The 17,307-nt window shown below is 36.1% G+C and overlaps 1 protein-coding gene across 1 annotated transcript in view; it reads right to left on the minus strand.

Annotated features, from left to right (window-relative positions):
• PTPRD (protein tyrosine phosphatase receptor type D) overlaps positions 1-17,307 on the minus strand; it is a 438,191-nt gene that overhangs the window by 89,225 nt on the left and 331,659 nt on the right. Inside the window, exons 24-27 of the mRNA XM_068423460.1 lie at positions 16,178-16,338; positions 10,532-10,546; positions 8,118-8,230; positions 992-1,111 (exon numbers count right to left, since the gene is read on the minus strand). Coding sequence (XP_068279561.1) covers positions 992-1,111; positions 8,118-8,230; positions 10,532-10,546; positions 16,178-16,338 — 409 coding nt within the window. The remainder of the gene's footprint in view (positions 1-991; positions 1,112-8,117; positions 8,231-10,531; positions 10,547-16,177; positions 16,339-17,307) is intronic.

Here is a 17,307-nt window from a genome sequence, read left to right on the forward strand (position 1 = left end):
GGTATAGGGACAGCAAAGCAAAAGAAAGACAGAAAAGATGTGGGGTCAACTAGAACAATCTGCCAGATGAAGAATTGCCAGGCATAACTTGTGAACGTGTTTGTTTCACGCTATTTGTCTTCATGACCCTTCTCCAAAATGCTTACATTCTTCTCTTCATGCTTTATACTATCACACCTAAAATGAAAGTGAGTTTTTAATTGCTCGTGGGAAGAAATCAGAGCTGGCTAGAAAAATTAAGCTAGTGAACCCCAAGATCTCTTGAAATTACAAAGGGAAAACAGTGATGGCTCAAGGGGGCTCAAGCTGGAAGCCATGTTGCACAATGAAGTTTTCTTTGTCACCGTGAATTTGAAGAGCATGCCTAAGAGAGTTAATTTGCATTTCCTATAAACATAGCTGAAAATGACCATGTGGTTACAACACAGTCACGCTATAGCATGTTTTTGTTTTCTCTTTTTAAAAAAAAAAAAATTCTTGTTTTCTTTTTGATTCTTTGACATTTCAGGCATCACACTGGAGTCCAAAATAATGTCCAGCAGCACTGTCCCTAATTCCTTTGACCATATACATATATATTTATATATTCCCTTCATAGCACATCTATGATGGCGAGACATTATTTAAAGCAGATATTAAGGCAAGTGGTCAGTCAACTAGCAAAGCTGAATATTCCGATACAATGGGGAGATTTCTTATAAATTTCAATTAACAAATTAGTTTGTAAGTACTAATTTATTTGAATCAGTTCTGGTTGTCTCCCATTTTCTTAGAAATTTCACTTCATAGAACTCAGCTATTCTCAAAATTAGTGTGGGTGACAGTCATCTAATAATTACACTGATTGATCCAGATCAAGCACCCCTATGGAAAATATGTGAGTGAAAAAGGCACAAGAGAACTCCAGATTGATCCAGAAATGGAGGTGGACTGATGTACATCTAAAACAGTGTTTGAACAGAGAAAATAATAGAGACAAAGATGTTTAGACCTTTTCGAGCGAATCGTGGGAGAGAGTTATTATCATATAAGGACTGAGTGGTAGTTTGGCTAGAGAGGGAGGACACAGAGCCAACCAGGGAGGCGTAGGGGACTGAATTACTGCTCAAAGCTGTAAAAAGTAAAAGCCAATCGGAAATGGGAAACAAATTAGTAACAGCAGTAGACCATCAAAATCAATCAATCTTGTACATACAGGCACTTCAGACATGCACAAAACAGCGTCTGGAAACTCAACTAGGAAGATGTCTAAAGGTTCAGTTACCCTACTGTAAACATAAAGGATATAAAACCAAAGAGAATGAGACTTGTTCATTACATGATGAACCTGACTAAATCACCAGCATCCTAAACACAAATCTCAATAATTAGCTTACAGTGAAGGATTTGTTTTAAAGATATCGAATATCTATTCTTTTTTAAACTATTTTTGTTTATATGCTCCTCTATATTCCACTTGACATTCCCAAGGGGAGACTTCATATTAAACACTTCGTGCAAAATGAAACTTGACATAAAACTTTCTTTTCTAAGGAAAAAAAAGAACTACTTACAACTTCAGAAACTGGCAAATTTTGACCGCATTTAACAGTCTCCACAACTCATTTTAGGCACCGACACTTGGACACTTATTAACTTTCTTCAAATAATATTTTGCAGTTAACTCATGAAGTAACTGCATTTGGTATACTTTCGTCTTTTAAATATATGAAGTGTGCTCTACTGAGATGATAAAAGTAGCTACTTTTTAAAAGAACTGCTGGAGGACTTTTGTTATGTCATTAGTCTATGAATCATAACAAGTATCATAACAGAATATGCTAGGAATGAACATATTCAAGATCTCATCATATCTCATGCAAAAGCACAAGGTTCCTACCAAGCTTAACATGAGTTGCATGTGAACAGCAGGTGCAGAACTTGGCTCAAAAAACCTACATGAAACACAGCTAAACACATTTATTTTTGTGGTTACAAATAAGAAAATATACTTCTTGCTGACATACCTCCACATCAATCAACATATGCTATGAAAACACAAAAAATTAAAGACAAAATATAGCTAAATTACAAGAGATCCTGTGACATGCTAGAAAGCCAAAAGAAACTCCATGCTGAAAACATGCTTTCAAACTTCCTTTAAAATAAGAAAATAAAGAGATAAAACCACTTAAAAACTCAAACAGGAAAAAAAAACCAAAAACCACCACATGCAAAACACAGCTGAAATTGCATCTCTAAGAAGCTTTTATTTCTAGATTTGGTAGAAGATTGCCAAATGTGATTGGTCTTATGCAGCCTAGGAGTAAGCCCTCCACATGAATTAAATAAGAAAGTATGGTTTAATTACAGTGTAGAATTATCTTCTGGTTAATCTGTGGTAAATACATGACTAAGGAACACTGGATACCATATGTGCCACAATTTCAGGGAAAAACTGAGAGAGGAAGGTCAGAATCCATCTGCATATTAACAGACATTAAACCTGTTAAGCACACTCCTTTACCCCACTGAAACAAGTGGGTGTTTTGGCCTTGTTGCTAGTGTGTTAAATTAGGGTTTTTTTTTTTGTTGTGGTCAGGGTATTACGATAAGAGCTTTTAAAAACATTTAAGAAATACACATTTATTTACAAATTTGGACCCGTAGGTTGACATACCCACAATAAAAACGAATGATATTAGAAATTAAACAAAATGCATAGCTGTTAGCATACAATCTAGATGAACTGAAAATGTGACACATTATTTTCACAAAAATTTCTGTATGAAATAACTTGTATTTCAGGTCCACATTGAATTAATACTTTGTGATTTCAAAAAAATGATTTATTACATCCTCATTTTTATTTAATAACACATAATACCCTTTGACACACCAATCTATGTTGATTAAGATGTTGCCCCTTTATAGAAAAAGGAAGCAATCAGTAACAGTGGTTACTGTTACTGATACTTACCCTTATGAAAGGGGTAGAAAGAAATATATATTTAAAATTTGGACATGGAAAATGGAAAAAATGAAAGATGACCCTGATTCAGTAGGAGTTGGCATCCACAAAAATTTAGCAAGTGTGCCTTTAGTATATTTGACAAAAAGATGACTGCTACTTTAAAATTTCCTTTTCATACAGTTAGAGCTAAGTCAGAGAATGACCTTACCTCCTGTGTACAAAGCTAAATTTACAAGATTAGCTCTATAGAAATATGTTGTTCTGAAACAGCCATTCTAAAGTAGTTACCAATATGCATATAATATTGCAGAATTAAATCACTTTTATTCCAGAGAATTTGTGTTCTTCAGAACCAGATTAATTATCTGGAATGAAACTAATTTTTGTTCTGTGTCAAAGACTTACCTCTACCAAGCAGCCCGAGATCTGAGTGAGGTGTAAAACCATCTACACTGAGAAAAGGGGAATCCTAATTTTCAGACCCTAATCTAAAATTGTTCAATACAATAACATGTTGCAAAACTATTGGCTAAAATGCAGAAAAAAAAATTACTCTTGTGAGGAGCAGAACTTTCAACTCCCATCACCCAGTTAAGCAGATTTTGATTGTCTCTAGGTTTGAGAGCAATGAAGTGGGATATCAGAGAAGTACCATTTGCACTCTGAAGCCTATACCTCTTTCAGGTGCCTAAATACTTACATGTGAATCAAGTTCCCATGAAGAGCTATATGTACCACTGCTCACTGTGAGACAGCTATTCCAGTCTGGTTTTGCCATGGAGAGAAGCTACAGTACTTCCTTCAGCATTTCATGATTCTCATAAACAGAAATTGTGTGGATAAACTAAAGGTAGAAATTTCCTGCTATCATGCAAAGCAGGTGACTAAAACCAGACATCACTTTTTCCACTTTTGTTATTTGCACCTTTTTACTCTGGACCTGTTTTACTCTTTTTCTGCCTTATCTTGGAAATAAGTTAGTAGAACTTCCTTAGGAACCCAGGAAATATGTGTTTTGTGAGCACTTACTTACCTAATGAAAAAGCAGAGTCTTTAATAAGAGCTGTAATAATTCTATTTATTTTTTCTTGCATTTCCAAGCATCTTATTTAGTTTGTAAGAGATAATGAGATAATTGTTTAATTGGCACCCAATTACACAAATTACTTCTAAGTGTGACACATTTTACACTTAAATGAGGAAAAAAAACAGTAATTTTTCAGGCATGACTCAATTTAGTTCTTTGGCTGACTGGCAGATTGAAGTCTTTCCCTGAGCCTTGGGTCTCTCATAACCCACTCAAATCACTTAACATCAGTTATTTTCCTCTATACAAAACTAGGTTTCCTCATTTGATGAAACCTTTTGTGAGGGCTTAATTATTACCCCTTCTCTACCTTTATTCTCCCATGTCGCACAAAGAATTCTAAAATTTGTGCACCAAGTTAATGATTTTAATCCCGTATTTCATTGGAAATTTATAGAATGGGAATAATGTGACAGACTTTTCCTCAGCTACTCCAGGTCCGGAAGAATAACAGACTTATAAATGAAATCCTGTATGCTACTGAGAGACTGGGTATTTTCACGTTTACTCAAAGAAAACTTGGCACAGCTGTGACCCACTCACTGGCATATGGGCTTATCTAACAAATATACATTTCTGGATAACTCATATGGACATAGGTTCTTGTTCTCAGATGTAGAACTGTGGGCTACTCCAAATGTCAAGACAAAATGTCAAATTTATCTATGGAGTTACTTCATCCAGTGAGGAGTGAAGCCAGAGAGGAATTTGATCCTTCTTGGACAAGGTAAGATAGGAAACCCTTTAGGTAATATAGATCAGGGAAGAATAATGTTCTGTATTGACAGCACAATAAAAGTGAAAGGAAAGCAAGACATTTGCTGTGCTGGTAGTTTAGACTGTGGATTTTTACGACATCTTCATGCTGAATTGACAATTTTACGACAAGTACAACTAATTGTGCCTAAATCATTGCTTAAATATCACCAAATATTGCTTTTCCAGAATTTCTTTCAAAAAGTTACGCCTAACCACCTGTAGTGGGAGTATTTTGTACTTATAGTTAGAAATTTAAATTTACCACAACAAGGGTTTTGCTTTCAAACTATTTTGATAGTTGTATCTGATCAGACCTTTCCTTACACAAAATACATGATTGCTAGCATTTTTGGACAAAGGCTGTTTAGAAATCTGTTAAAGTATTAAAGTTTATGACAACCAGAATTTTATAGGAGTGTCTCATTCACCTCTCCCAGTGAAAACTGGAAATCTGGATATGCCAATGTAATTTAAAATTTTCTTCTCTAACACTTCTTCACATTATGGCTTCAATATAAACTTTTTTTTCCCCTCCCACTTGTAGCAACTGGTGTGCTTGGAAATCTCCAAGCAAAGTGTGGATGCTTTCATAATCTAAATAAAAAAATCATTTTATAATAGTAATGATGTCAAATATCTATCCTGATGCAGTTGTTCTGACATGGCATACACTGATTATTAAAGTACTTTCACCACCCTGTCACTTATTTTATCTGTAGGCAATGTTCAGAAATGGTAACATCTTACAGAGTAGATAAGGCCATCATATGAGGGTGACTGCAGATGTTTCGGTAAAAGAAACCCGTCACAGAACCACATCAACCCAAATCCCTTCTCTCAGCTGCCTGCTTTGCCCCAGCAGTACTCTAGTGCCTATTTCTGCTGCCTGGTAGAAAATAAAAACCACATATCTGAGAGTGAAAGAGCAACAAAACCAACAAAATTGGTATCCTGAATGTACAGCCTTTCTGTACTTTCTCCACATTTGTCTTGAAAAGCTTTGTCTCACATGTTATTTAATGGTGTGTTACTGTGTGGAGTCAGATAAACATTCCAGCAGAATTTAAACATCTAAGTTAAATTCAGCTGGATTTTAATGAAATGGTAGCCCTAACTGAAGTTAATGTGAGCTAAGTGAGATTCTGCTTTTACTAGCTCAAGAGCTGTATCTTGACTTCACTGGGGCTAAGGTTACATATTAAGAACATGTTAATTAGCAAGTGTTACACAGGAAGACAAATCTCCTGGAGTAAGAATTTTCTCCCTAATATTTGGTTGCACGCTGAATAGCATAATGGCCTGAGCTGTGCCTAGAGGTCTTACGTGGTACAATAGTAGGAAAAAGGATCATAATTTGATTTCTGTATTATATTTTCAATAATAATTTTAATCCTCCATTTTGTGAAAAGGTTTACAGCTAAGAAAAAGACCTCATAGTACAAATGGATTGCAGATGTTCTGCTCAACTAGCTTCACAGAAAACTGCAAACTTCACAGATAAACTATAGCACTGCAAGGAAACATACACTTCCACTCCTCTTCAGTTCTTTTCAGTTCAATGAGGTGGAATTACAGTGCCTACAAGTGCCACAAATTCTGCCATTTTTTAATAACTTTAAATTCTAAATGTAAATTTAGAATTAATTATAATAAATTAATTTTATATGTAAAGTTGTTGAGACTTAGCAGTATTTTTTTTCTGCCCACATTTTATTTTAATTGATGATGAATATTAAATGGATAGGTAAGACTCCACATCTAAATACATGGACAGCAGAAAATTATGTTTATATACCCAGTTATTAAGCCATCCATTCTACACAGTACATATCTGTATGCAGTTAATGACTTGTTTTAGGCATACACTAAACTGTAAGAACTGTAATTTTTCTTTTTGTGTTTCAAAGACTTGTATATACACCTCTAGCTCTGTGAGAAACTTTAAAACTTTGTATGAAAGTGCTGGATAACATACAAAACCTTTGCTTGGTAAGGATGAGTCTATATTAATATTGCAGTCTCAGAAGCACAATTGTGAATCAAAACTTTCAATCATTTCCATTTTACTGCACTTAAGTTCATATTGTAGAGAGGTCCCAGAGCATGTCAACAAGATTCCCACACACAGATGAAACTAAACTAGAAGATGCATTCCCGAAACACACCTAATTTGCCCCAGCTGCTCAAAAGCAGTCAGTGTACTGGAACAGACTAAAAAAGCAAGGCTGGGATAAAACTCAAGCCTCCAGACTCTTCCCATTCTACCTCTACCATATACATGCAGTGTGGATGTTAGGTCTTTAGCCCCAAATTCGTTGCCCTGCAGATCCATTCCTGCTGGGGCAACACTACCTTAATATAGCTCCTGTTTTGCAAGTTCAGTTAACCCTTTTGTAATATTTAATATGTCAGCTTCTGCAGCTAATCTCTCAACATCTCAAGTACTTAATTTCATGCCTTTATCAGCTTGAAATCATTATTTTTTGTACTTAATGTAATAAATTTGACAAACAGAAGGCTCAGAAAGATTTGGTAAGTAATTGGCATCAAACCAGGACTGTGTGCAATCATGTTGTGATAGAAAACAAGTCTACTGGATACATCATGATCCAAATAAAGACAATTTAAAAAAAAAAAAACTCATAAAAGGTGGTAAAAAAATCAATACTATTTTATGCATTTCTCTCCTGGTGTTTCTTGACTATCAAATCAAACAGCTTTAAGAAAACAATGCTGAATAAATAAAATCAGTAAATAAAATATTTGGGAGTGTATTGCTTCTAACTTCAGAATTACTGGCATGTTAATATCCTCCTTGACCCTAACATACAGCCTGATTTTAAAAGATGAGACCATTTCTTTAGTTAGTGTTTCTTTTCTATATGGCACATTTGCAACTTAGTGAAACTTCCAATGATGTTAATGGATTACCTGATAATGCAGTAGATAACAGGGAAGCTTATTTACAAAGAAGTTGCTGTAAGAATATCATTAATAAACAGAGGGATGTACATTTTCCAATAATCTTTTCTAGCATTTTTATGTTTAACTTGGAATTTTAGCACATAAAACACATCCATACAACACATATGACTTTGGGATCTTCTTTACAGAACTCTAATTTTGTTTCATGCAGGATTTTTCTTTAAATAAAGAAATTATAGAATTAGTCCCAAAACTAACAAAGAAATACTTTGTGCAAAAACTCATGAGCAATCAAAATATATTTTTCTAAACAATCAATCCTTCTGTCCTGTAACAGCACCACTAATCAGTTTGTGACCACAGAGCTCTCAGTGAGGTACTATTGTCTCTTACCCGGAGTCTGAAAATTAAGGCGTCGCAGCTCCACTGGGTCTGTGGGATGGTGAGAGGGGAACTCCTTGCTGTTGGGTATGCTGCTCTTTCTAGAATCAGATTCAGCCCTCTTCCTGCATGGAGAAGGTGAATACACGTAAACATAAGATTGAGGTGTTAGCTTGACAAATAAAGGTGCCTGAGTTTTAGTCACTATATTCTAAAGGTGAGATGCTTATTTCTGACAGAGTATTTGATCCAGTGCAAAGGTAAAATAATTATGCATGGGGGATACAGCAGCTGCAATTTGCAATGGCAAAATGAGTCTAAATATAGTAATGACAGAGGGAAAATAAACGCATTCTGCCCTAGACTGATCCTCTAGATCACCATTCTGGGCACTCGAATAATTCTAACTATTATAAGATATAACATGAAGCCTACAAAAATTCACACTATCTCTATTTTAAAAGCTAGCTAGCTATACCTTTATTAAAAAGTATCCAACTTGAACATATAATTAAAAACAAACATGCCAAGTTATTATCATTGAATACTTCATATTTTATATGCACAGCTCTGCATTGCTTATAAAAAATAACCTGCATTCTTTGAGTACTTTCAATATGACAGAGAACAGTGCAGAAGACACCTATCCCAGAAGACACCTATCCCAGAAGACACCTACTCCTTTTACTTTCTAGGAAGTAAGAAGCTGCTTTGTTGCCTTTCATCTCTGTAAGAGTTACACCATCTTCATGCATCTGATCACACCTAGATATTCAGGGCTCAGATTCTGTATGAATGCTTCTGATCAAATCAAGACTTCCACTGCACTTATAGTAGTCCTGTCAATCTGTCCAAAACAAGCTGGGAAAGACAGAAAGACAGACAAAAAGAAAGAAAGGAAGGAAGGAAGGAAGGAAGGAAGGAAGGAAGGAAGGAAGGAAGGAAGGAGGGAAGGAACAAAATAAAAACACTTGTGTATGTTTCCCATTCTCTAGAGAGAAGCAGAGTCCGTGTGTGTTCTCACTCTGACTGTTCCGGTAAAATGGACTCCCATCATTTGCGAGTATCATTTTTGGTGCAAAACATGGAGAACTATGTTACATGAAGAATATCTACCACTCTGCATTTTCATTCAGGAATCTGGAAATTTAATGCTTTAATTTGAAGTGGAATCTTTCTTCACTAGTCCTCTGTGAGTTCCTGGATGAAAATGCAAACTGGTTGATATTCTTCATGTTATACAAAATGAAGATGCAAACAGCAGCAAAAAGTTACTCTGCAAAACCAGAACCTAGATTATTTTAAGGTCTATGATAGCAAAATCTTTTCCAGGTGTCCAATATTTACACTAACATAACACTATTGTTGGGGGTTTTTTTTCTTTCTTTTTTTCTAAATGACTTACAATGTGACAATGCTAAATCTGTTATTATTCCACTGGGCTCCCCTCTTAAAAATGCTCCAATTGATTTCTTGCTGTTCTTGAAATGATGAGCACCTGGTGGCATTCATGAAAGGTGCATACAGCAAGATTTGAAAGACTATGCAAAGAAGTCAAACACCAACATCATTGCAGAAATTATTTGAAAGTTACTAGTCCTATGATTTTATGAAAAAAAAGTGTTCTTCTGTAAAAACATTCCATCTGTTTTCTGGTAAATACCTTAATACATGCATTAACTTCTCTTTAGTTAAGCAACGAAAACTTAAATTTGATTCTTCTGGTTTTACTCCTTTTTTTAAAAAATTATTACAGATTAACTCAGTTGAAATTCCTTTTTTTACATTTGATTCTGACTATCTCAAACTCCTACCACAGTAACACAATGCCTTAGTATTCCTTCTTCTTAAGTAATGGTGTGTGAAGCAGCTTTCAAGAATTACTTTAATCTAGATTTTCTTCTCCTGAACTCTAGGGATTAGTGGAACTGTCCAGAGACAAGCTTCATTTTACCTTTTTTTTCCACTTGCAAGTCAGTACCAGGCAGCACATCTTCATATTAACCCACTAAAAGCACTAAAAAAGTCAGCACTGAGTCTATATGTATGGAGCATTATGGAGATTTACAGCCACTATACTTCAACCACAACCATGCATTCCTTCAACAGCTTTGGTTATAGCAAAGAACCACTGTTTTAACCTCATTATAACACAAGTAAAACCATATGAACATTGTATAGCTGTGCTATCGCTTGAAAATGTACCTCATGGAGGCACAAAAAAAAAGCAGTGAAACTTGGCTGCATATGTTACATTACTTCTCAGTGCTGTAAACAACATAACAGATCTTTCAGTTGCCTTCATATCAATAGATTACTGCTACGTTCACTTAGATTGACAGATGCTTTGTCTTAGATCGTGATAACTATTTTTTTTTCTCTTTTTTCTCCTTTTCTGGATGAAATGAAGAGTGATTACTTCTCACCTGTCAGGTTTACTGCTCCATTTTAGTGCAGCAAAGAGAGGAGAAAAGGTGAAATGTTAGTTGACCAGCAGCAAACAGGGAAAACATGACAACAGGAGATGTAAGAAATGTTGACTTACAGTAAAGATATATAACTAAACCAAACTAAGAAATGACAGTTCATTAAAATACTTAATGCTTGGGAATCGTAGAATAAATGGAGGACACAAGGTTAAGTCCAAAGATAATCTGCTGCTGAAAAAACCATCTCTTTTAGACATTATTTGCAAAGTACTGCCACTTCAAATTTTAGCCAGTGAGATAATGGAGAATGGGTGTTTAATCTGAGCTATCAAAGCAATGTTAACACTACATTGACAAAGGACATCTCACTAAGATGTAGTTCCCTCTCATATTCTAGAAAGAAGAGAGATGAGGGGAAGGAGGAGAGGAAAGATGAAAGTGGAGAGCAGAGGAGAAAGGGAAGGAGAGAAAGGCAGAAGAAGAGGGAGAGAAACGCAAGTGAAGAACAAGGTTAAATACATGAGATACATAAGACTTGTACTAAATTAAAAAAAAAAAAGAAAATTTTAAAAACTGTTTTACAAAACCAGGTAATGAAACAGCAAGAAATTTTTATCATTATCCTGGACAGTAAGGTAAGCATAAATCCTTCTCCAACGAAGTATTACACACCTTTTTAGATTTAGAGGGAATGTCACATACTTGAGGTCTACAGTGATCTATATAGATCTGTAGTGATCTATGATATATAAAGATCAGATAAAGAGGGAAAATAATTTATTATGTCCCACCAATAGGTTCTACTATACACACTCTAAATACAGCTTTTGTCTACCTTTCTGTCTGTTGATCACAATAAAAAGGGATTCCACAAAGAATTAATAGCCCGGAGTCTGCAATGACCAGGTTACTCACGTTATGAAAAAGTCTTTATAGAATGCTTCACCATTACTTAAAATTTCCCCATTTTAATTTCTGTGCTTTTTTTAACATCTGTTTTTTCCCTTAGAAGCATGTTTCTTCTTATAGCTCAAGATTCAGCAGGTGGCCAGCAGGTCGAGGGAGGTGACTCTGCGCCTCTGCTGCACACTGGTGAGACCCCAACCTGAAGTCCTGTGTTCAGCTCTCGAGGCCTCAGTACAGGAAAGACAAGAACATGTTGGAGCGGGTCCACAGGAGGGCTGCAAAAATAATCAGATGGATGGAACACCTCTCCTATGAGGAAAGGCTGAGAGAGCTGGGGTTGTTCAGCCTGGAGAAGTGAAGGCTCCAGGGAGACCTTATTGCAGCCTTTCAATACTTAAAGGGGGCTTATAAGAAAGATGGGGACAGAGTTTTTAGTAGTGAAGCAATTTTTTATGGTGAGGGTGGTGAAACATTGGAACACGTTGCCCAGTGAGGTGGTAGATGCCCCATACCCCTGGAAACATTCAAGGTCAGGTTGGACGGGGCTCTGAGCAACCTGATCTAGTTAAAGATGTCCCTGCCTGTGGCGGGGGGTTGCAACTAGATGATCTTTAAGGTCCCTTCCAACCAAAACCATTCTAGTCTAGTCTAGTCTAGTCTAGTCTAGTCTAGTCTAGTCTAGTAATTTCAGCCTTTTGCTGATGAAGAGCAAAATGTCCCTCATGCTAGATCCCTCTAGAGTCAGGTTTGTTTCTGGAGTGGGTTTCCATTGATAACGAAAAGAAATGAAAGCCATCTTGACAGACTTTGTGTTGTTTGCTCTGACAAAGTGCAGCTTTTTGATTTGGTTCAGAAGACAGGAGCGTAAGTATGAATCATTTGAACATAGTGAACTTTGGCACTCTGAATCATAAAGTCATAGAATAGTTTGGGTTGGAAGGGACCTTTAGAGGTCATCTATTCCGATAGATGAACCTTTCCACTAGACCAGGTTGCTCAAAGCCCCATCCAACCTGGCCTTGAACACTTCCAGGGAGGGGGCAGCCACAGCTTATCTGGGCAACCTGAGAAATTAGAGAATTTGTGATTTCTTAAAAAATAGGAGGAATAGCCACTTAAATTCATATGTTGGGGAAAAAAAAAAGGATGAAAGGATGTTTCATGGGGACATGTACTCACTTTCTAGTTTGTCACTTTCTGAGATACAGAGAACAAATTCTAGAGCCCTTTAACATTCACTAACAGGCTTCCTAACCATCTAAATCCTGTGTAACTGAACATGTATCATACATCCAAAAGCTAGTTGAAAGGATTTAGTGTAGGTTTGCCTAAGCTGTAGGTTGCAGCAGGGTAGTGCTTTATCAAAACCAGCTTGAGATATAAACTGTGACTCAAACAGCTCTCATAATGATTAGGCATTGCCTCTAGGGAAGACCTAGTCTGCACCATTGCCATATCTAGGTAAGTGTTTGCCTTTGCGTGAGATTTTGGATGTAAATCTTACTATGCTGTATATTTTCCTCCATGTTTGAACCAGCAACATTTTTATTTTCTTGAGGGCAAGAATATGACCAAAAAGAAAGTGATGTTTAGTTAACTTACTTGGATCCCTAAATTTCATTGTTTAGATTTAAATCCAATAGATTAAAGAACTGCTCCAAAATAATTGTCTCCCTTCTCTGACTGCAGGGTGGTCTCACTGCTGCAATGCCAGAGAACACTGAACTGGTCACTGGCTGAGTCAGTTCCATTTGCCAAGACATCAACTCCAGAAAGACAGGAAATTCAACCATAACTCAGGAAAAAATCATTTTTACTGTGAGTAGAGTTGAACATGGGAACAGGTTGCCCAGAGAGGTTGTGGAGTTTCCGTTCTTGGATACACTGAAACTTGCCTGGACATGCCTCTGAGCAACCTGCTGTAGATGGCCATGCTCTGAGCAGGGCTGGGCTGGGGCAATCTCCAGAGGTGTGGCCCTTTGATTCTGTGAATCTGTGAGCTCTCCCGCACACAGTATATTAAAGAGCCTCAGTTGTGTTGGATATTACATTGCAGCTATATCCCATGACAACAAAAGGTATTCTTCAGTATTTTCGCTGTCTATTACTGTTTAAGCACTAAGCTGCAATGACCTTTTGGCTATATTCTAATATATGACCCAAAAATCTTTCTATGCAGTATCTTTGCTTTCAGATTTTAAGAAGAATAAATGCAGAGGCAATAACATTTATATAAACTGATCAACAAATACTAAAGGGGTCAAACATGCACTCCTAGTCTTTGGGGCAGTTAAATGTGCTTCACACCAATCCACGCAACTTATCCACAGTCTGTTACAGCGCCTGTTTTAAAGGAGGGCAAAACTTCTCCCCTTAAAATGATTCTTTTAGAAACTGCTGTCATCCTTTCTCTATGATTGAAATGAAAATGTAAAAATAGTACTGCAAAACATGAGATTAGCGGTCCAAGTCTGTTCATAAAGTCTTCCATGGACAAAGGGAATTAAGCATGGTTGACCATTATTTGAGTTACCACCCTTCGCACTTCAAATGACACAGTCATTTCCCAGTCGTCTTATTCCCATCCTTCAACATCATCTTCCCCGTTTTAATATTCTTCGCATGAGTTTTCATGTATTAGGCAGATGTCCTCTATTCTTTGGTTTCTTCTCTCCCTATCATACCTGTTGCACTTATGCCCCAATATACTCCAGAAATGTACTTGTAAAATTTCCTATATTCATAAAAATGTCTTGTTTTCCTACTTTATATTGCATATTATCACCATGTTCAACTCCTGTAGCCACAGTAATTCCCTTTAACAGTTAAATCAGAAATTAAATCTCATTGTTTTCTCAAAGTACTATGCTAAATACCTCTACTGTCTTGTCTAGTTATTGTGGTTGTACAGATAGTAAAGCTATCAAACTCTAGCTCTTAGCTTGCATCTAGGTTGCATACTCTAGAAAAAAAAAGTCCAATCATATATTACTTTTTTTACAGAAATTCACAAAAGTTCACAGAGGACCATAGACTGGTAAAACTGCAGTCAGTTTCTCAGAGGTGATTTGCCAAATCAGTGCAGTTTAACAATTTACAGCTTATAGCTGAAAATAGAAAAATAAATAAATACATATGGACATTTGCCTGAACAATTCCAGTACCAGTAGTAAATAACAGATGGAAAATGTGTCCCCCATTTTCAGTGAATGACAATCTCTTCACGCTACTGATGAACAAATTTTACCTGCTCATTTGTGGAACATGCCTATGAATTTTGGTAATAGAATTGAAGATTGTTATTATGGTTCCATAAATGTAATCAGTATTTCCAGAAACAGTTACACATCTGCTTTATACGCCATTGTTTGGATTTGTTTTGTAGTATGGGAGAAGTTTTACTTTTAATACTGCAGAATAATCAGAAGAAAGGAGTATTTCACTTTTAGCATATCTCTAATGACCAGTTTTTGAAGTGACAGACACAAACAGAGGTTCACTGGTTGTTAATCAATTAGATTGGCTGAGACAGTAGGCACTAATAGAAACCTTCAGGAGACAGAATATCTGCAAGCAATAGACCGTGTATTATGCTGCTGTATGATTACAGCCCTAAAGGACATTCTATAAATGTATATCTACTTGGAATCCAAAGCTAAGGTTAACCCCAGACTGTTTTTTTACTGCTGAACAGAAAACTCTCTTTCCAAAACCTGAAGCCAGCTCCCTACATGCAACTTCAGAGGTATTTGACTGGAGACACTTAGGGTGGGAAAAGCATACAGGGTAGCAGAATTTAAATATTTATATGCAGCTGATAGCATCATAGCCATTAGTTTTAGAAGATATACATACTCCATTTAATGAAATTACCCCTAGTGTGTCCCTCCCCACCGACAAGGTCACAGCATCTTTACAGTATTCCCCAATTACACTTCATCAATGTATTTAAAAAATGTATTAGGAACAAAATCTAAACATAAAAATAAACTTTGTGGGTTTGATTCTTTGGTTTTGATTTAGTATCTTGACCCTTGTGAACTTATTTACACTGTAAAAAGCTGCTATGTATAAATTAAGGCATCATACACAAGTTTTCATCTAGTATGTTGTAAGGCAGAGGAAAGTCCTTTGTGTAATAGCAAACCTACATCTGTGTCACAGACAGTGAAAGAAGAATAAGTGAAGTTGGATCTCACTGCAAGATTAGTAGAAAACAGCTACTGATGTTTCTTTAATCTCTCAGTTCAGAGCTTCAAATTCATATAGATACACTGCCAAATTGAGGCCAACTGTCAAAAGTAAAAACTCAAATTACTTGAGTGGAGATGAAAATCACATTTAACATCAAGCTGAATGTAACCCCTAATGTATTACTATTGCACATCTAAAAATAAGTTTTAGAAAGTCAAATATGCGGATTCCATACATATTTATATGCAAGCACATATTTTCTTCACAAACATACGCAAAGTGGAAAAAATATTTAAATGCAGAAATGTTAATAGAGTGTCATCAGCAGAAAAATGTACCCACTTACCTGTAATTATTGGAAACTTTCAGTCAATCTACTAAAATTTCTGCAGTGTTCTGGAAACCATTAACAAATACGGAAATATTCCAAAGCAATGACAATTAGTACTGTAGTATAAAAAACATAGTGTGGAACAGTATTATAAAATGGCCAATATATCAGAAAGTTACAGGCCTGGTAAGAAAATTAAGAGGTAAACTTACCTTTTATAAAGAAGTATAGCAATAACAATACAGATGATAAACACCACGGCAAGAACTGGTCCAACAACCCAAATCAAGCCTTCTTCCTCATCTGTAATTGGTTGGGGATCAAGATCCATTGACACAACAGGATCAGAATATGGGCTGGTTGCATACATGGTCTACACAAATAAAACAAATCTTACTTAACGATAAAGGAGTGCATTTAAAATATTAACTATCCTAGATCTAAAATAAATCTATACAAGATAATGATGCAATGATCACAGCAATGTAAAAATGCTATTTTTCTTCAAGGCATGCAGTGTATAAACTTGCAAACTGAATGATGTGGTGTTATTACTATCTTTATTTTGTGCTGCACATATTAGCAGTCATCTGCAGACAAATGAGGTAACACACTCCTTCACAGAACACTTTGCAACTTAAACAGAGAATGAGAAAATTAAGTATTAGGAAACTGAGGAATATAACCATCAGTTACTCATTTTTGGTTTTTGTTTTAGTTTCATATTGGCTTAACACTATTTCTTCCTGCAATATATGAAAGCATACTTCTGAAAGAATGAGAGCACTATAGGTAAAAATAAAGGGGACCAAATGTAGGAGGTTCCTAGAAAAGGGTCCTATGGCAATAGCAGGGTGCATTTTGATCAGTCAAAAACTGTCTGACAGTGTTCTTACAGAAGATGGAGACAACTTGAATTTAAGACTGAAAAATGGGGGAAGCCACTGTAGAATATGAAGGGAAGCTAAATATTCAAAGTTTTTCTTAGGGATGGAACTAGAATTATGAACCAACAGAGGCCGTTGAAAATCTTTGCCTTACTGGATGGTGTAAAACCAGCTGGCCTAGGATAAGACTTGTGATAAGAAAATAATAACATTTTTTTATTCTGGTCTGACCTGAGATGTGTGATCTATGGCTGAGTGCAGAGCAAAAATTACAGCCAGAGAGGTGACGAGCCAGACTGCTAAAACTGGATCATGTAAAGACTCTGAGCTACAGTAAAGTCAGAAGTGGAGAATGGTTGGTACTTTTTTCTCATCTTTGCTGGAGTGTCTCCACCAGTACGAAACCAGTATTTGAACTACAGTTCTTGCAAAGGACTTAAAAAAAATTGATTCAG

Source organism: Nyctibius grandis, chromosome Z, assembly GCF_013368605.1.
Source record: "Nyctibius grandis isolate bNycGra1 chromosome Z, bNycGra1.pri, whole genome shotgun sequence".
NCBI classification, from domain to species: domain Eukaryota; kingdom Metazoa; phylum Chordata; class Aves; order Nyctibiiformes; family Nyctibiidae; genus Nyctibius; species Nyctibius grandis.